At 45.1% G+C, this 21,618-nt stretch overlaps 1 protein-coding gene across 1 annotated transcript; it reads right to left on the reverse strand.

Annotated features, from left to right (window-relative positions):
- Positions 1-4,868: 4,868 nt before the first annotated feature.
- On the reverse strand, positions 4,869-21,397 carry LOC147034680 (uncharacterized). Its single transcript, XM_085887104.1, has 2 exons — positions 17,978-21,397; positions 4,869-4,987 (listed from the first exon to the last, which is right to left on the reverse strand). The coding sequence occupies exon 1, from the start codon at positions 20,837-20,839 to the stop codon at positions 19,430-19,432; it is 1,410 nt and encodes a 469-aa protein (XP_085743230.1). The 5' UTR covers positions 20,840-21,397; the 3' UTR covers positions 4,869-4,987; positions 17,978-19,429.
- Positions 21,398-21,618: the final 221 nt, after the last annotated feature.

The raw sequence follows: 21,618 nt of genomic DNA on the forward strand, positions 1-21,618 counted from the left end.
ATGTGGAACTGCCATACGATTAAGATATGATCACTTGATGACCGCAGTTGGTAAGATTTTTTTGGGATGCTGGACTTCGTGATCTGGCTGTGGATTCAGGAGTCATTGCGGAAGGATCAATCAACAAGGTTCTTGAGGGGAAATAGTACAACCGGGCTATCTGTCTTCACAAGTTGACATATGAAGCACTGCTGAGGTTAACATGGTCAAGCTTTGAAGAATGGCTGGAAATCAACCATTCTGAAGATCTGCCAAAGTTGAATGATACGATGTGGGTCATGTCTGAGCTTCATCAGAATATTTGGCACACCACACACAATGCTGCCATCACAAACAAATCCTGCCGAACGATTCTTGACATGTTTCTCGCTTACCTGAAAGTTTTATGACATGACAGAGGTCAACTTGCAGCTTTTTGGATGACATACATATTGATGGTTGATATTTTACTTGGATTGCTGCATGCTGACAGAGAGCCGGACCGATCCCTCCATCTTTTGTGCATCAGAGGAATGATTCGTTGGTGTTTTGCCATGGACAAATCCTTGATAGGACTTCATCCGTGGACTGAATGTGACACCCTCGGTGCATTTGGCGGGCAAGGAAAGATGAACGCTTTGAAAATCCTTCTGCATGATCAGAAGTTCAAAGATATCTTCGCATCACTTGGAATGAGCTGAAACATTACCAATGACGTGTTCTGCATCATCCAGGAGTTTGTTTGTCAACTTCACTGTCACAATACAAAAGTGACTAAAGTTAATGAACTCAGATATCAAATGTACCACCCGACATGCAGCAACGCATGTAAGTACAGCACTGAGAGCACGTCAACGAGGCAGCAAACGAGGGGAGCTTGAATCAGCACAGCTTCCACCATGTGAGGACACGCTCCGACAGCACACACTTCGATCTAACGACCAGGCGGCCATATGGTGACGGAGTTCAGTCAATTCACTAGATATTCCTAACCTCAGTCAAGGGCACAGATGGACAACAAGTGAAGATGGCAGCCTTGTTATCCAGTGGATGACAGGATCTCCCGCTCACGAAGTTGAACTCAGTTTGATGTCGTGCAAGTGTGTTCGCTCTTGTCGGCCAACTGACTGCTCATGCATCATTAACGGCCTGAGATCTACAGCAGCGTGAAAGTTGCACACTTGCTCGAACATGGCCAGTGATGATGAGGTGCCAGAGCATGACCAGCAGGACTCATCAGACAGTGCTGACGAATGAAAGGACACCTACATCAGTGAGCTTGTAATTATCTGAAACATAAAGGATCGCATTAAAGCTAGTACTTGCCTTATATCTGCATGTTAAATACCATAAATATTTCAGAAAGAATGATGCCAGATGTAGAAAATTTTGTGCAAGAAAAATTTAAATTGTGACCTATTTTCTCAATTATTTGAGAATCCAACGGAGAATTTACAAAAGTTATACTGGCATGCACCAAATTTTACACTGAACATACATACACTACATGGCCAAAAGTATGTGGACACTTGTTCGTCCAACATCTCATTCCAAAACTATCAGGACACTCGGTGGAGCGCGTACCTCTACCATGTTATGCCTGATCCACGAGAACATATCGGGCCCATTACATTTTTAAAATATCATGCTATACAGTACTATGTCGTTTTGGCCCAATTTCCCAATGGTGAAGAATCACTTTGTAAATTAAATAATTCTCGCATCCAGATCTGGATTCGGATACCTCCGCATGCCTGATCCACGAGAACATATCAGGTCCATTACATTTTTGAAATATCATGCTGTACAGTACTATATAGTTTTGGCCCCATCTCTCAATGGTGAAGAATCACTTAAAAAATTAAATAATTCTCGTTTCCAGATCCGGATTCGGATCTTCACCAAAATAAAATCAATTCATCCTTGTGACACACGCAACCTGTCCACCAAGTTTTGTCCGAATCAGTCCACAACTTTTTTGAGATATTGTGCTATATATCGTTTTTGGAACTATCTCTCAATGGTGAAGAATCACTACATAAATTATACAACTTTCTCCCAGAGGTCTTTTGAAAGCTCGTTGGTACTCATGGTTGAGTCTTTGCTGTGAAATGCACGACCCAGCAGAGGAAACCGAGAGGAACAGCTGATTTTATTCTGAAATAATCACAATCACTATAATTTAACAAATGTGGAGGCCAATTAACTTGCAGTGTGATTTTGAAGGTGATTGGTTACACCTGAGATAATTTACACCTGCTATTATAAGGGGGGATGGACAATTATCCAACTAGGATTTACTAGTTTTGTATTCTTAATTAATTTTCTGAAATTTGTTTTTCACTTGGAAGTTGTGGGTTATAATATGTAAATAAAGGTGGAAAAAGTCTGATTTAATGCAATTGAATTCCAGGCTATAAGGCAACAAAAGGTGAAAATTTTGAAAGGGGGTGTAGACTTTCTATAGGCATTGTAATTCCCTTCCCCCCACTACCCCCACCCTTCTCTCTACCTTTGTCCCATCTCTGCTCCAAGCCCTCCAAATACAGTGCAGCATCCTCCCACATGTCTGTCTGTCTCTCTCTCTCTTTTTCTGTCTCCGAATGCATGTGGGAGGTGGTAATGCTCAGATGGTGGTTATCTCTGCACATGTCCAGATGGTGGTTATCTCTGCACATACCCGGATGGTGGTTATCTCTGCACATACCCAGATGGTGGTTATATCTGACGGAGCCTCCCCTCACGCTGCCTTCCCTTGCTTTCCCCTCACGCTGCCTTCCCTTGCCCTCCCCTCATGCTGCCTTCCCTTGCCCTCCCCTCATGCTGCCTTCCCTTTCCCCTCTCCTCATGCTGTCTTCACCTCCCTTCATGCTGTCTTCCCTTCCCCCACCCTCCCCTCCCACTGCCTTCCCTTGTCCTCCCCTTACGCTGCCTTCCCTTTCCACACCCCTCCTCGTTCCCCACTCCTTCCTCGCTCCCACACCCTGCCTCCATCTCTCCCTCCCCCCCTCCTTCCTCTTAATGATACCGTCAGCGAAGCGACGGGTTGTATTTGCTTGTAAAAATAATAAAAATTTTAATATAACATACATATGAAAAGAAAGGAAAGACAAAAAAAAATTGAGAGAGAAAAAGAGGAGAAGTAAAGGATGGACAAAACGAAATTAAGTAAAATAAAAGGGTGGGAAATAGAAAGGGAAAGGATTGAAAAGTTGTATGAGACAGGAGATTGAAGTGAATGAAAAGCACTCTTTAATCCTGTGGGGGTCCCAAGTCCAATCCTGAAGGTAGGCTTTACTCTCTACGCTTGTGACTGTCCATGGTGCTGAAATGGAGAAAGACGAAGAAGACTGTCATGTTACTGAATTAATGTCCAATAATATTGAAATGGTGAACAATCAGCTTGGAGAGGTCTTGGTTCTTGTATCAAGCAAGTGTTCATGGGAGCAGTCACCTGGTCTTCGCCTGGTTTCACTGATTTTTAGAGATCGAGCTCAGTGTCTGTAGGTGAGTGAGTGAGTCTGTAAACACTTTAGTCATTATCGCTTGAACCAAACACACGATTTTGATGAAACTTGGCTACAAGCTTCATATCTGATGCTGAATGAAGGTGTATTGATCATGTCAAAATCTGCACTCATTAAGGGGGATCGACGGGGGGGGGGGAGTTTGACCCCCAAATATAAGTATTTGCTCTCTTCTCCGAAAATACAATTTTGATGAAACTTGAGCACAACTTTCATCACCCGTGATGTACCAAAGTGTATTGACCACATCAAAATCTGCGCTCATTAAGGGGGTCTACGGGAGAGGTGGGGGTCCCCCCCCCAAATAGGTATTTGCTCTCTTCTCCAAAACCACACACACTAAATTTCGATTAAACTTTACCACAACCTTTATCACCCGTGATGTACCAAGGTTTGTTCACGGCATTTAAAAAAATCCATAGGTATTTACTTTCTTCTCCGTTACATATTTTGTGGGTCATCCATGTCTACCAGCTCCGACCAGGTGAGTGCCCAGGGGTATTGCTCCTTTGTTTGAAGTCTTTGATATGACTCGGTCAGATTTGGAATAAAACTACCAACCTCACAAACTCAGAGCAGATGCTCCAACCGCAATGCCAATGCATCCGGTAAGTGGCATTATGTTGAGTTAAAAGCTGTCACATTCACTTTCCTGATCATGTCTGACAGTCTGTGTTTTGCCTCTCATCTGAACTGAAGATAAGCCTCTTTACCAGGTTCAATAAACAAGATCAACACCAAAGCAACATCTGAATGAGCATCCTGTTATGTGATGAAGTTGTGAAGTGTTGTTTCACTACTTGCCTAAAAGGATACCGTGTTTACTCTGAATTAAATTAAGCCTGAGGTCTGGTTATACGGAGAGAGTGCAAACAGTTGCCCGGTTATCTTGAAATTCCGTTTATCTGACAGTCTCAGAAGCATTTCTGTTGGACTTGATAACCCCAAAACCATCAACTTGACACCAAATCTGATCAAGTGCAACGGTTCACAAGATATTGAATTTCACTCTTGGAAAATATGCCATTTTGCAAAATGGTGGATGTATAAATTGGGTCACCACTTGCTCATGCCTAACAGATTTTATTTTCATTTAATACATTCATTCAATCTCACTAACGTCAATTTGCCATCATATATGAAATTCCTACGGTAGTCTATGACAAATAGTGTTCGTCATCATCATGTATATATATATATATATGTGTGTGTGTGTGTGTGTGTGTGTGTGTGTGTGTGTGTGTGTGTGTGTGTGTGTGTGTGTGTGTGTGTGTGTGTGTGTGTGTGTGTGTGTGTGCATGTATTTTGACACGCACTTTTTGGAACATCTGGAGTACGAGACCAGCGATCAGGGTGCATCCAGTCTTTCAGGATTAGGGCTTAGGCGGTGCGGTACATGGCAGATGGTGCGGGAAAGACAGGGCCATGGTGGGGCCAACATGCGCACAGCGTTCACTCTGGCTGCTCTGGGTGGATTCATTCTGCATGAGAAACGCGTGCATGAAAGGGAGCAAGGCACATTCGCTAATCCTCTACTCGCTTGCTATTCCCGATAAGTTCTCTTGTATGACTGTTTGAAGCTGCTTCGCTGAGTACAGGAGACTAGCCAGCTTGCTCATTGCATTTTTTTTCCCTGTAAGAAGGGTTCTGTGCCCTGATTAATTATTCCACTTTATAATCTTATAACACACACACACACACACACACACACACACACACACACACACACACACACACACACACACACACACACACACACACACACACACACACACACACACACACACACACACACACAGACAGACAGACACACACACACACACACACACACACACACACACACACACACACACACACACACACACACACACACACACACACACACACACACGTAGTTACAGTGCTCGAGAGTCATCGGAAAACTGCACATTTTCTATTGTGTAAATGTATTCATAAGCTCTTTCCTTGTATAAAAGTGTTTTGTTTGATAAGGTCCATTAATGCTTGGGTGTCGGATTCGTGTTGGCATACTTTGTGATTATGGATGAGATGGACATTCATATCTTAAGAAAAACGACATTTGAAAAATACAGCATTGATTTCATCTCGCACATCTTTTTTTCCTCCTGTTGACTTACAAACAGCAAGGGAACTCAGAAGTTTTGAAGGAAACTATTTTGGGAGCAATGAACATTAAAGACTCCATTAAATTTACCAATGCTGCTATTCATACTTTAAAAACCAAGGTTTCTCTTAAAAAGCTTTGTGTTGGCTTCACGGTTAAGGTGGAATGGCTTAAGATCTTTGGGTCCTGAGTTTGAGCCCTTGTCATGCTGTAAACGTAATAAGAGGTGGGTTGACATCCTGTCAACCTTCTGAAGTCGGCAAAATGAATACCAGCTTCGTGGGAATAATGAGCCATTTGAGTATCCTGTGTCGGAGCGGCGACCCATCTAAGATTGTGTCCGCTAGCCAAGGAAAGATTGCCTCAGCAACTCCACGGCTCTGAATCTGAAAAAGGAGAATCTTCTTCTTTTCTTAAAAAGGAATTCCAAAAGGCATGATGTGTCAGTCAACAAGTATCATCATCATCATCATCATCATCATCATCAACATTATCATATCCCTGAGTATATGCCTCTGAATGCTCTTTACAAGATGGGATCTTCTTCCTGAGCTTGATGTGATGTTTTGAGATCAAGAGTCTTCACTCGTTCAACAATATTAAGTGTGAGAATTACTTTGCAATACCGGTCCCAATGAATGTTCAGGAGATAAAAGTTAGTTTGCTTTAACACGTACTTGAGCCAATACCGGAACCAAAATGATGAAGAAGAAACTCTCTAACCCACCATGTTTCTTTCATTTCTTGGCTTTGCTGATTTCATATTAAAAACTAGAAGGGCACTCGGTAGTGCACTTACCTCCACTACACAATGCCTGATCCACGAGAACATGACTTTGTCTGGCCCAATACATTTTTGAAATATCATGCTATATATCGTTTTTGGCCCTATCTCTCAATGGTGACGGATCACTGTAAAAAAAAAATCAAATAATTCTTGTATCCAGATCCGGATTTGGATCTTTCCCAAAATCGAACCAATTTGTCCTGGTCACACACCCAACCTGTCCATCAAGTTGCACTTGAATCCGTCCACAAGTTTTTGAGATATCGTGATACATACTTTTTGGGATATTCTGGTCTTTCTGTCTTCAACTGTCTCCTCTCTGGCCTTGCCCCCCTCCTCCTTGCTCTGTGATCTGTCCCCCCTACATTTCCTCGGGGTGCTCAAGGTCCTCCAAAAACCCCTTATGGTGAAACTGCCAAAATCAAGAATCGCTGCTCACCTTCACTCTTTCATTCCTCTTTTTTCCCGCATCTGGAACAAACTCCCACATCCTCTTCAATCCTACTCCTACCTCAGTCTTCAAAACAGCTATTCACCACCATCTCATATCTTCCCCCATCCAAAATCTTGATCTTTACTACCCCCATGAATCCATCCCAAACCCACCTTCTTCAAATTCCCTGTTTTCCTTCCTGAAAGTCCCTGGTAGTCCCATCTTGCTTACCCTGTGTACCCCACCCCATCCCTCTCCCTTCCACAGATATCCGATTGTCTTTGTTCCCCACTGTTTTGTGCTTCTGTCTCCCAAACCTCTTGTCTCCTGCATTGTTATATGTTTCTGTGTGTTCGTCCTTACACGAGCCTTGACTTGATATATATATATATATATATATATATATATATATATATATATATATATATATATATATATATATATATATATATATATATATATATATATATGTATATATTGTTACGGTTAAGGAAATTCGCAAACCACCATTCAGGTCTCGTAGGTGAGATATCTCTGTAAGTACATGTGTAGTTAGCCCAAACCCGTTCTTTAGAGGGAATAAATGTGATTCATTCGGGCTGCGACCCGTTAAGATAGCCGTTTTTCTGTTCTATCTTTATTTTGAACCAACCACGTCTCAACCGCCATCACACAACAACCACCAACCGCAACTCCGCATCACAACAACAACAACGCCAACAGCCACGACCTTTACTTTCACAGCTCGCTCCCGTAAACATCGCCTCACCGCCATTCCTCACCGCCATCGTCACCGTGGCCAGGGACCGCCACTTTAAACCCTCCACCACCTTCGCCTCTCCTTCTGCGGACATTCCCGCACCACTTGTGAACGCCGAGCGTCAGGCTGTCCTGGCCTCGTGCGGGGCGCGCGCCGAGCCGCGGGCACAAAGTGTGGCCTTTCCGAGGAGAAGTCGGATCAGGAATGATACACGCCCACTTCTGATCCGTCCAATCAGCAAGCGCGGGGCGATTTGGCCCCGCCTCCAGGCGTGTCGGAGTATAATCGATATATGCAAATTTGAGGATCAGGGGAGATTCACGCCCCTTTTTCTCCGTCCAATGGGCGAGCGTGGCTCCACCCCCGAGCTCGTTCTGATCCAGAAATTTGCATATGGGTTCTCCTGCCGTACTATAAAGCGCCGAGCGCGGGGCGAATTTAGTCAGTTTTGGGCTCGGGCGAGTTGGAGAAGTGTGGCAGCGGCAGAGAGTTTTTCGGTCAAGGGAGTTGGAGAAGAGTCAAGGCGAGCTGGAGAAGTGTGGCAGCGGCAGAGTGTGGCAGCAGCAGTCAAGACGGGTCTGGAGGAGAGTCAGTCTGTCTGGGTTCGGAGTCTGTCGGGGAGCTGCAGAGAGGGGAAGCCGGGAGCGCGGTCGAGGTCGCAGTGGAGTCTCTCGTCGCGGGACCCAAGCAAGCCAGCTATCCTCTTTCCCCAGAGCATCAACAATTCCCCCCTTTTTCCCCCCCGTGCTGAGATAGTGCGGAAAGGGGGCCCCGTTCCCACCCCATTCCAAGCAGTGCCAACGAAACCCGCGGAGGAGCGCGGAGTCGGGGCACCGCTGCCACATTTGCGGCTCATCACAAGACGGGTAGGCTCCACCCGGTCTTGCGCCCACAGGCCCCGTCTGTCCCCTTGTCGTTGAGGGTGGCCCTTTTCTTTTGCTTTTGAGTATATGTGTTGTCGGCGCCGTCTGTAAATTAAAACTGTGTAAGTGTTGCCGTGTGCTCGCGTAGTCGGTAGTAGATCTGCATTGTTGTGTTTCTTTTGTTGCAATTGCTTTTGGTGCATAATTGTTGTAATTGTATATGTGTGCTTTCCGTGTGCCGCGGAATAAATGTGCCTCATATTGAACTGTTTTTCCCATTTCGCTTCGTCTTTTCTTTAATTGAATCTCCATCTTACTTCATGTAAAGGGTTGGTAGTGGGCTTAAAATGCCCGATAATTAATCGGAACCGTCGAGGTCGACGATAACACCGCTTGGTTATCCCAATAGTACGGAACGCGTCGCTTTAAGTGGCCCGTGTCCGGAGTCGACCTGCGGCGAGGTGCGATCGCCCGGTCTACCCTCCGTGTGGGTACTTAGGTCAGTCGAATTTGGCGAACAACCCTGTCCCACGCGGGGGGCCGATTGGCACGATCGTGGTGAGGCCGAAAGGCCCACCCGTGACTAGTTCCCGGCGTTAGTCCGAGAGGGTCAGGACAGAATTGTCCGTCCGGTGGGCGACGTGCCGCGATTTGAGTTACGTGGCCGCTCGCACGCCGGCGGGCGCGAATTCGCAACAATATATGTATATATATATATATATATATATATATATATATATATATATATATATATATATATATATATATATATATATGTATATATATATATATATGTATATATGTATATATATATATATATATATATATATATATACATATATATATATATATATATATATATGTATGTATATATATATATATATATGTATATATATGTATGTATATATATATATATATGTATATATATGTATGTATATATATATATATATATATGTATATATATATATATATATCTTCTTCTTTCGGCTCTTCCTGTTAGGGGTCGCCACAGCGGATCATCCGTATGATCCGCATAGTGATTTGGCACATGTTTTACGCCGGATGCCCTTCCTGACGCAACCCTGGTCGCCTCTTACGACACAGGGATATGGTACACCTATTTTAACCGGGGTATACACCGGCCCAGTATACTGGTACTCATTTCGCCGACCTCGGAAGGATGACAGGCTGAGTCAACCCCCTGGTGTATTAATTCAGTGGCTCAACGGGGCTTGAACTCAGGACCTTTTGGATCCCAAGACGCTGCCCTAACCACTGCGCCAACACCAGGCTTTTGATATATATATATATATATATATATATATATATATATATATATATATATATATATATATATATATATATATATATATATATATATATATATATATATATATATATATATACACATATACAGTTGCGGTTCTAAAACCGCATGTCTCAAAGGCAATGGCATATACCATACAGTGGTCCCCAGTCAGTTATTTAATTAATATACGTACAGTTAGACTTTCCCTCATGTCTCATGGGTCAAATGGGACGAAGTGCGTTGTGTGGATCTCATAGTTAGTTCTGATTATATCTCTATCTTCATTCCAACTCTTTTCCTCTTATTCCTGAAATAAATCCAAGCAGGCACCGCACCCAGACGGCCGCTTCTGAAAAACACAGCAACATCCTCCACGATAAGAATGCGTCCTCACGGAGACCAAAGGAAGCACAACCTACACGATGGAAAAATCCTCTACTGCAAGATATGGTGTCAAAAGGAATAGTAGAACCATACGTTAAATCCCAACACCGTACAGGACGCACAAGACATGCTCTTTTCAACCCTAATTATATCCAATCCTTTTCTTCAATCCATCACACAGTATGGGGCACGAATAGCACACCTCTTCATTTGGGTCTGCGCATGGGTTTACAATAACATCTTACCATCGATCTTCGCTCGCCACCGCGGTCACCGGTGTTTCCCGCGGAAGATGGAGGTCTTCTCACGCCTCCGCCTCGATGCAGCCGCCACCAAATAGAGGCATGCTGTGTGGCCCAGATCGCTTGGGCTGCATGGCGTACCACAGAACAAGCGCATTTACCAGCGCTAACTGTGGGTCGCCGGGGGTTCCTGGGCAGGCATGCAGAGTCGAAGCACCCCTCGGCCGGTCACCGGGGCACGGTCAGGGAGTTCGGTGCAAGGTGATTCATATCGCAGGGTTTGGAGCGAGACAATTTCACAGCTCTGCGATCTCTTGCCAGATGTACAATAACGCCGTTTCTGGCCGTGGCCGGATCGTGCGGTGGCCGGGACCCAATGGGAGCACTCAATTCAGGTGATGATGCATTGCCTCGGGGCGGCACGCTGCCCTGCACTGCCAGACCTATAAAGGACGGATCGCGAGGCTGTCCGGAGTCGTGGTCGTAGTTGTGGTGTCGGCGTGGTAGTGATAGTCGTCATGGTCATAGTCGTACTCGTAGTCGTCATCTTCCTCATCTTTGCCTGGCCTTGGATTGATCGCTGCATATGCCTGCTGCTCTGCAAGTCCCATCTGCCATTCCGCCCACTCGCTCTCGATCTCCACCTTCTCTGGAATCTCCACTCCCTCGCTGCTGGCTCCACCCACCCACTTTCTCCGCCTGCCTCTCGCCGCTGGACAACCCACTCACCTGGCTCCACCTAAGGTCCTTCCCTCATGCCTGACGGTCTCGCCCTTTCTCTGGATTGGTGCAGGCGCTGCGCCGACATCGTAATCAAGCAGGAGACAACGCGCCAACCTCGAACTGGGATCGCTCGGCAGAGCATCCCGCAAAACGTACTGAATAGCACGGTCGGTCAACCGTGAAAGGTATTACGAGACTGTTAGCCTCATCTCCTCTCCTTTCTTGAGATTGACTCCTCTTCGTCGGAGCGAGTGAGAGCATTTCCGCTGCCAAAGCCTCGCATGGGCGGAGCTAACGCTGGGGTCATGATCCATGCACCAATGAGGGCACTTGAGAATACCCATCGCTCCACCTGTTCTGCTCCCAAGCGCTGCCCCTGCTGGGAGATTATAAAAGAGTGCTTGGTCCTCTGGCTGCTGTCTTCTTTGTATTGAGGTCACGGAGCAGAGTGAGCAGGACGAGCAGAATGGAATGGAACCAATGGAGCGCGGAACGAGCAGTATTAGTCAATCAGCATTTACACGTACAGACCTCTTTACATTCATGGTGGTCTATCCTCTCACATGTTCTTTTCTTTGTTTCCAAAATCCTCTCACCTATACCTTTACACCTTCCTCTCCGCAATTCACTGCCAATCACCACCTCTCATTTTGCACCGCCCTCCGACCACGCACCATTGACAACCTCAGTTTTCCTCCCCCCCATTCCCCCCTCCTCAGCGACTGGGAAGCATTGATCCATCAACAACGTGAGATAACAAGGAGGTCGCAAGCACCTCGTTCTTTTCTTGTCTTTCTTGCACTAACTTTCCTTGGGAATGATTCTGATGGGGCCTATCATGTTAATGTAAGTTAACATTGTAGAATTATGAGACTGGTTAGCTCTGAACTATCCTCTTTTGTACATACGTGTATTTTCTTTAACTGCACCTCATCAATCTGCACCACAACGCATGTTGGTGTGTGTGTGTGTGTGTGTGTGTGTGTGTGTGTGTGTGTGTGTGTGTGTGTGTGTGTGTGTGTGTGTGTGTGTGTGTGTGTGTGTGCGCGCGCGTGTCGCAACCAAGGACAAGACAGCTGTGCCACTGATAGAGTGCCTCTGTTACCAGTAAGCTGGTACTCATTTACCAAGCTCGGAAGAATGACTGGCTGAATCAACCCATCTGGTATAAATTCAACACCAGAACAGGGGCTTGAAATCAAGACCCAAATATCTTAACTCTAACTGCAAAAGAGCAGGACAGAGCCGGATTTAAGTTTAACAGCCCCTGGGACATTAGAGAAGTATCCCCCCCCCGCCGACAGAGGTATGGGAGGATAACCCCCCCTTAACCCCAAAAACAGTATCCCCCCCTCCTCGCTTCCCCTCCCTCCTCCTCTCTCTCTCCCCCACCCTATCCTCTCCCCTCCCCCTCCCGTCCTCGCTCTCCCTTCGCGCAGTGCTCACTCTCTCTCCCTTCGCGTAGTGCTCACTCTCTCTCTCCCTTCGCGCAGTGCTCACTCTCTCTCCCTCCGCGCAGTGCTCACTCTCTCTCCCTTCGCACAGTGCTCACTCTCTCTCCCTTCGCGCAGTGCTCACTCTCTCTCCCTTCGCGCAGTGCTCACTCTCTCTCCCTTCGCGCAGTGCTCACTCTCTCTCCCTTCGCGCAGTGCTCACTCTCTCTCCCTTCGCGCAGTGCTCACTCTCTCTCCCTTCGCGCAGTGCTCACTCTCTCTCCCTTCGCGCAGTGCTCACTCTCTCTCCCTTCGCGCAGTGCTCACTCTCTCTCCCTTCGCGCAGTGCTCACTCTCTCTCCCTTCGTGCAGTGCTCACTCTCTCTCCCTTCGCGCAGTGCTCACTCTCTCTCCCTTCGCGCAGTGCTCACTCTCTCTCCCTTCGCGCAGTGCTCACTCTCTCTCCCTTCGTGCAGTGCTCACTCTCTCTCCCTTCGCGCAGTGCTCACTCTCTCTCCCTTCGCGCAGTGCTCACTCTCTCTCCCTTCGTGCAGTGCTCACTCTCTCTCCCTTCGTGCAGTGCTCACTCTCTTTCCCTTCGCGCAGTGCTCACTCTCTCTCTCCCTTCGCGCAGTCCTCACTCTCTCCCGCCCTTCGTCCAGTCCTCTCTCTCTCCCTCCCTTTGACCAGTCCTCTCTCTCTCCCTCCCTTCGCCCAGTTCTCTCTCTCTCCCTTCCTTCGCCCAGTCCTCTCCCTTCCTTCGCCCAGTCCTCTCCCTTCCTTCGCCCAGTCCTCTCCCTTCGCCCAGTCCTCTCCCTCTCCCTTCACCCTTTTTGTCTCTCTGTATCTCTCTCTCTCTCTCTCTCTCTCTCTCTCTCTCTCTCTCTCTCTCTCTCTCTCTCTCTCTCTCTCTCTCTCTCTCTCTCTCTCTCTCTCTCTCTCTCTCTCTCTCTCTCTCTCTCTCTCTCTCTCTCTCTCTCTCCCTCTCCCTCTCCCTCTCCCTCCCTTCGCCCAGTTCTCTCTCTCTCTCTCTCCCTCCCTTCGCCCAGTTCTCTCTCTCTACCTTCCTTCGCCCAGTCCTCTCCCTTCGCCCAGTCCTCTCCCTCTCCCTTCACCCTTTTTTGTCTCTCTGTATCTCTCTCTCTCTCTCTCCCCTCACCCACTCCCCCCACGCTCCTCTCTGTCCCCCCCCCCACCTCACTCTCCCCCTCCTCCTCTCTCTCTCCACTCAATCCTCTCTCCCCCCCCCCACTTCTCCCCTCCCCCTCCACTTCATCCTCTCTCCCTCTTTATCACGTCCCATCCCCCCTTAATAACTCCACCAGCGAAGCGACTGGTTGTATTTGCGAGTGTGACATAAATTCCCAATACCAATTAACAAACAGTTTGCAATGTTATGATGCCTGGTGTTGGCTTAATGGTTCGGGTGGTGGGCTTGGGGTCCGAGGGTCCTGAGTTCAAATCCTGCTTGTCTGTTGAATGAATACCAGGTGGGGTTGACTCAGCCTGTCATCCTTCTGAGGTTGGCAAAATGAATACCAGCTTGCTCGGCTGATTGAGCCATTCTAGTATCCTGTGTCAGAGTGGTGACCTGTCCATGATTGTGTCCAATAGCCCAGGAGACCACTTTGGCAGCACCAAGACTGAACAAAGTGTGGTCCCAATGGATTACAATGTTATAATCCTGGATTCAGCCTAAAGTGTCACAAAAAAAAAGGAGCCCGGTGTTGGCGCAGTGGTTATGGCAACGGCTTGGGATCCAACAGGTCCTGAGTTCAAGCCCCGTTGGACCACTGAATTAATACACCAGGGGTTGACTCAGCCTGTCATCCTTCCGAGGTCGGTGAAATGAGTAGCAGTATACTGGGCCGGTGTATACCCCGGTTAAAATAGGTGTACCATATCCCTGTGTCGTAAGAGGCAACCAGGGTTGCGTCAGGAAGGGCATCCGGCGTAAAACATGTGCCAAATCACTATGCGGATCATACGGATGATCCGCTGTGGCGACCCCTAATGGGAGCAGCCGAAAAAAGAAGAAGAAGAAAATAAAATGCCAAAATTATTTTGGTTAGACATTTGCACGATGGGACATTTCCAGGATGGCAGCCATTTTGGAAAAAGGCTGTTTCCAACACTCAAATCACCAAAATTTCAACATTTTATTGTATGAAAAGGACTGATAATAGTCTGGCAGAATAAGAGACTAAAATCCGCCAACCCCAAAATGTCTGTAAAAGTTTTTTCTCTTCTGATTATTATTGTATAGGGTCCCAGTAAACAACCCCAGGTGGGTGTGGTGATGTCACCCTTGGGCAATTTTAAATATTCATGACTTTTTAGATGTCCCCTCCTGTCGTAAAAGCGAATAATATTTTCAAGTGATTTTTCAAACGTCTCTCATATTATCAATTAAATTTGAATGATTGAATATCAAACTGATCCATAAAATGAATCAGGTCACAATAAACATGATAAAACACATGTGTATCATCATATTTATGCATTTAATATATATAACTAGATATAATCAATTTGCTGACTCAGCATTTTCCGGCTTATACATATTACGTTCCACATGGCAACTAAAAATATAACAATATTTACTGCTTGAGAAACTGAAAGGATTAGTATCACATTATATAATACTATCATTATATAATTGTAGTGTGCAATTTAAATGTTACAATCACTCTATTTTAAGTTATAAGCGATAACATTTGTGCATACACATTGCATCACTTCATTCCAATTGACTGGCATGTAGTTATATTTATGACCCTATCGCGTATATAATACTGATAGTAAATTTCGTTGACTCAGAATTTTTATACCCATGCCATACAATACAATGACACAACAGAAATACAAATAATAAAAACGGAAAAAAAACAGAACCAGAAATGTATAGACTAATCATTCGATCAAGTATCATTTGATATGTACACCGACACAAATGAGCACATTTAGAGTATTTGCTCATCATCGCTTTCATCGCTATCCGATTTGTCTTCATTATCAGATTCATTCTGTGCTTACAGACCTTCGATGGTTTTCTCGTTGAAACAACTTTCGCCACCAGAGCATGCACAGAACAAAGTACATGCAATATTGGCACTGCTGCAACCGCATGTCTTTGTTTGGCATGGAGAATCACTTCCGCAGGAGCATTTGAGGAGTTTCAACAACTCTTGAGGCACCAGACTGGTGTCGTTTGGAACAGTTACTGGACTTAGAGATGTCCCTTCCTTTTGCCACCCAAATTTTGTAGGACCTAATTGTGGTGGGTCAGTGTGTTTGGCATGTGGCCATGTAGCGACTTGGAAGTGGGCCCGGGCGATGTTTTCGTTGGCTGCTTCATTACCTTCGCATTCTGCGAAAGGTTATGTTTTGGTCGGTGTGTATTTATTTATTTATTTATTTATTCATTTGAAATCTTGTGATTCGTATAACTCAAAAAGTATTAAACCGAATTGCATGAAATTTGGTGGGATGATTGGTCATTAGTCAGGAAGCATTTCATTCGATTTTGGGATCGTTTGGGTCAAAGGTCAAGGTCAAGGTCACGAAAAGGTCAAAATCGTCTTTTTACGATAACACGGTCAATTTTTATTCAATTTGCATGCAACTAACGCCAAAATGTTCAGAATTCAACGCCTCATCTTGTGATATGCAATATGACACAATGACGCCCATACTCTTGTTACCGGTTAGGGGTCAAAGGTCAGGGGGGTCACGACCTTGAAAAATATGCGGTTTTTGTCATAACGCGGTCAATTCTTGTCCGCTTTACATGAACCCAGCACAAAAATGTTCAGAATTGAATGCCCAATCTTGTGACACAATGACGTCATAACACATGTCACCGGTTGGGGTAAAATGTCAGGGGGGGGGGTCACGCCCTTGAAAAATATGCGGTTTTCAGCATAACTCAGTCAATTCTTATTCGATTTGCATGAAACCAGCATCAAACGAGATTACCTTCTCTTGTTACCTTCGCATTCTGCGAAAAGTTATGTTTTGGTCGGCGTGTATTTATTTATTTATTTATTTGTAATCTTGTGATTCGTATAACTCAAAAAGTATTAAACCGAATTGCATGAAATTTGGTGGGATGATTGGTTATTAGCCAGGAAGCATTCGATTAGATTTTGGGATCATTCAGGTCAAAGGTCAAGGTCACGAAAAGGTCAAAATAGTCTTTTTACGATAACACGGTCAATTTTTGAAACGTTGTATTCACCAAGCTTGCGAGTGAAGACTCGCCAAAACGACGTGAGTTGATTGTTGTTTAGTCCGTAGCCCCCGAAAGTCGGGGGGGGGGGTCATGACATTATAGATATGTGGTTTGTGTCATAAGACCATTCATATGAAACCAGTTCCCCACACTCATACCAAGAACAAAAAAAGTAGTGGCGGCGAAGGTATGCGCTCTATGAGTGCCCGTTCTAGTTAGTCAGTGGAAGAGTCTGCAGTTTGGGTGATCCTCCAATGCTACGGGTTAGTCTTGATGACCAAACTTTTTGGCGAGCTTCTGTCATGGTTTTACATTCCTCGCGACCGTAACAACATAAGAGGGATTTGGTTGCCTGATCGATAACCTCAGGGAAAGGACAGGCAATACTGCCAATCTTGTCCAGGTTGATCTGCTTCTTGTTGAGAACCTTGATGGCAGTTCCTTTGCCAATTCCGTGGTACGTGGCGACAGTATCGCAACCGGTAAGCCCATGTGCAGCAAGAAGATTGCTCATGATGGGACGGTTTTTGTTGACAGTCGCATTAATAGCGATTATTATTCGACCTTTGATGGTTGATATCATCATTACCTGTCCTTTGATATCACCTTGGACGACAAAGTGACAGAGAAGAGTAAAGACATCTGTGCCATCAGCTACAACTAGGACTTGCGCATGTCAGCTTGAATGATTTGTCGAATGATCATGGTGTCTGTTTCTTCATGTGAAATCATCAGGTTCATTCTTTGAGTTAGAACGCTAGATTGTATCTGGATAGGGACCGGATGAGTGGCAGTGATGATTAGTGTTCCACGGACCGTGTCTCTGTGGGGCATCAGATCATTCGTAATAAGCTCAATCAGCTGCTTCTTGTTTGACGACACGGACAACAGCAAACTTTGTGGAGGGAGCCGGGTAGTAGTGAGAAGAGAGTAAACTCTACACCCTTTGTTACTGCGGGCATTCCTGGTAGACTCTTTGACACTTCCTTCATTGTATCTGTATTAAAGATATGAATTATTAATTGACAAAGAGATGGCAATAATTTCCAGTCAAGTAGCTAAGTATTTAGAGGCAAGTTAAATACAAAAATTTAGTGACAAGTTGTCTTACTAATCATCACACATACTACATTTAACAATATGTGAGATCTTGGGTGAATCTTGTATGACTATCTTACCTGTCAAAGATGAGGTACACCTGACTTGTTTGCAGATACAAGTGGATGTGACGTCTAAAGCTATCCAGGTAGTCTTGGATGGTTCCCTTCGGATGCCAGGGTACTGTCCACATTACCGCACAGCCATCCAAGAACACAGCCTGGAATTCTGCACATCTTATAGGGACTTCTACTTTCAGTACATTCTTTAGGGATGACTTTGATGTGACTTGCTTCATCTGTCCATTTCTTTCAAACATAGCTGGAGGGTAAGGCGAGAGTTTGTAAGACATCAAATTCCCAGCATCATAATCACGCAGACTGTTCTGAAGACGCATAACCCTGGCGTAAATCAGTTCTGTGTCATATACCTTTTGGTCTCCGAGCTTGATGTGTTTCTTTGACATTGCCATGGTCTTTACACATTTCTGCAGCAGCAGGTGGAATCCATCTGGTCACGTTTCCTCAAATGCCTTCATCTGATTCAGACCCAAGTGATCGGCATTGTCAACATTAACAGTGGCGCCAGACACAACCTTGCCGCTAACTATATTCACCAGATCCTGGGGATGCAAACTCTCATCGAAGGGATTCATGCAGGTTTCCAGCTTCTCATGTAAGCTGGTTCTGTCCTTGGAGTCCAAAGCGATTCGGGACTTGCTTTCCTCCTTATGTTTTTCTGAGGATTGTGTGTGACTGGTTTGTGATCTCATGGAGTCGAGAGAGATGATGACTTTGTTGCAGGCAGTTAGGCTGTGGGCCCATGTTTTGATGGTCTCTGGCTTCAGGGTCAGTCCAACTATTCCACTCTTGCCTTTTCCATACGTAGTTTCTATGGCCATGTCGGACCAGATGCCATTGAAGATTCCACGCTTTAGATGGATTACATGTTCACCTTCAAGGAAGTGATATGCCACTTCTTGGGGCAGTTTCTCCATGGTGCGCAAGTAATATAACCCATATCTGGCATAATTGAAGTGGCCTGCAGCAGAGAACAGTGGAACCATCTCACGTACTTGTAGCTAGATGGAATGACCAATCACCTTCCCGTTCAGCTCGTACGTATTTCATTACTGTGAATACTGGATTTATGAGGCATGTAACCCAGAGCCTGGCTGTACGTGATTCTTTGGAGATATCACCTAATATCTTCATCAAGCCATCCATGCTGGTCAAGCTGCTGTGAGTTGTGAATACTGGCTGGAGTAGTTCTTCAGTCAGTAGCCTGAGTGCTCGCACATTGTCAGGATACTTTTTTCCACTGAGCATTTTCAGGACTCCAGCGAATGTGGATTCAAGTACCTGCACAATACCACTCTCAGCCATAAGACTACCGATACACCCCACATAGCTCATGAGTAGATGCATACCGCCCAGACGTAGATACACATTACAAAATATGGCTGGATTCTCCCATGACAAGTGGACAGCTACTTTATATAGCTGTTGATCAGCAGTGAACACCACAAAAGTCTATCCGGTCTTTTCTGTAACAGCTTTTGCCTTGATTACTGCAGCCATCATAGTTGAGGGGCTGGCTGGAGGACTGTCTATGAGAGGTAAGAAGTTGACTTTTGTCTTTGCCTGTTCAGTATGTCCCTGTTCCCTACAGATCCTGGAATTGTAGCCATTATACTCCTGGCAGCCAGGTAACCTGATGACGTCTGTGATGAACTTGTAGTCTAAATCCATAGCTCGATTCACCGAAACGGCTTCATTTCTTGTTAGATCAGGACATTCAGGATGAACTGACAATGGGATGTCAGGCATGGCAGGTTTCTTGTCACCCACATAGTGTGAAGCTAAGTTGCTCTCGTCTTTATCGTCATCATCCATATCGATATGCTTGTGCTTGTGGGACAGTCGTGGTATGGTGTTTTCCTCTATCTCATTGTTTCTGGAGGGTTGAGTTACGATCATAGCTTGTGAATGGGGAGACAATTTCCCATTTGGCGAAAGAATATCAGTGTCGAAATTGTCAGCAATGACTTGTATGAGTCCATCCTGGTGATTAGCAATACCATGAGACTCATGATACCTTGAAGCAGCAACAGCAGATGATTGCTGAAAGAGGCGCACTTCATCATAGCTACAAGTTACTCCATAATCATTGAGGTAACCAAGCTGACTTTTAGAATCTCTGAAGAGAACTCCAAGAGCTACTTGTAGATCGGTGGGTTGGGCTCGAACTGCAGAAATAACAATGTTGCCAATTAATAGTGCTGGCATTGTATTCTTCAGTCTCGGTGAGATTCCAGCCAGTAGATCCATCAAGGTCTCTGAAGTCGCTTCCTGAACTGCACTGTTGTCCACATTTAGATAGTGGTATGATTTAGTCATGTCGATGGACTTACACTCCTGTGTGATTTGCTTAGCTACCTTTGCTACACTGGGTTTGATGTCTTCTTGGTCACCGGTATCTTTTACAGCTTTCAAAAGTCTCGCAGCCTGGGTGTGATATGCAAGTATGTGTGCATAACCATGTGATGATAGGACTAGGATTTCACTGCCAAAATGCTCAGACACTTTACTGACCAGCTGTGCGCGGGATAATTCATTTCCACCATAACATTGGTACATTTCAAACACTTCAATGGAATTCCAGAGCTTGTCCTTTTCATTTGACAATGCATCTATGGTGCAAGCAAGAGCTTGCTGGTTCTGATTGGTATCATTGCCAGGGGTTGATGGGTTGTTTGCAACATTCTTATGTCCAGGGTATGATCTGTTATTAAAGAAGGTAGCCATACAGTACTGATGGTAGCGAGCCTCAGCTGCATGTAGATCACTGACAGCACCATCAATGCGGAGACGCACATCTTGAGCCCACTGATCATCACGCTCTGAACATTTGTCCAAAATATTCTGCTTGTATGACACCATCTCTTCACCTCTCTTGGACAAGGTTGATCTGCACAAGTAAGCAGGTTTCCACCTGTCAGGATGTTTGCGATCCTTCTCAAGGACACAATTATCACTGCAGTACAGGCACTATGTGAAGAAATCAAATGGAGCAAAGGAGTGACGTAACCTCTTTGGAGGAGGAAGGCGAACTTCTGTAGATTTCTTGCCATGTTTAGTGTTAGACTTGGACGTGTATCTAGACACGCAATTCTTGTGATAATTAATGGTAAGATCCTTCGTTTCAGAGAGCTTCTGTATCAAGGCAATATGGAGATCGTCCTCGTATGCTAGACTAGCAGAAATAATGGAATGGACGCGACTTAGCCCCTTGTTCTGGATGCAGGGTTGATCATCACAGTTGTATTTATCCTTGAATATACAGTTTGCTGAATCCGCGTCCACCATTCACTGACCATCACCTGAAAAGAGAACCACCAACAAATCTAATCTATCCATCAACAAATTAATATATATATATAGTATTACAGTATCTGCTGTCTCCGATCCACTTCATGATGTATTGATGAATTCTAAATGAAATAATGAAATAATTTGATTATAGTTGAAGTGTCATTTATCACCAAAGGAAAGGGATGTATTTCCAATATCACCTGAAATAAATTTAAGAATAATCATGAAATCAATAGAACTATTGATGTAGATTCATTGAATTACCATACCGCTCATAAACTGTACTAAGAAAAACATGTGAAAACTGCTGATTATGTGCCATTTGGGAAAGAAAAAAAATTAACTTA

Source organism: Eptatretus burgeri, chromosome 1 (genome assembly GCF_056783735.1).
Source record: "Eptatretus burgeri isolate ZD-2024b chromosome 1, Ebu_testis_v1, whole genome shotgun sequence".
NCBI classification, from domain to species: Eukaryota; Metazoa; Chordata; class Myxini; order Myxiniformes; family Myxinidae; genus Eptatretus; species Eptatretus burgeri.

What these genes read in the sequence shown, in the direction of transcription:
- LOC147034680 (XM_085887104.1), bottom strand. Translation starts at nt 20,839, where the DNA reads ATGGTGTCATACAAGCAGAATATTTTGGACAAATGTTCAGAGCGTGAT.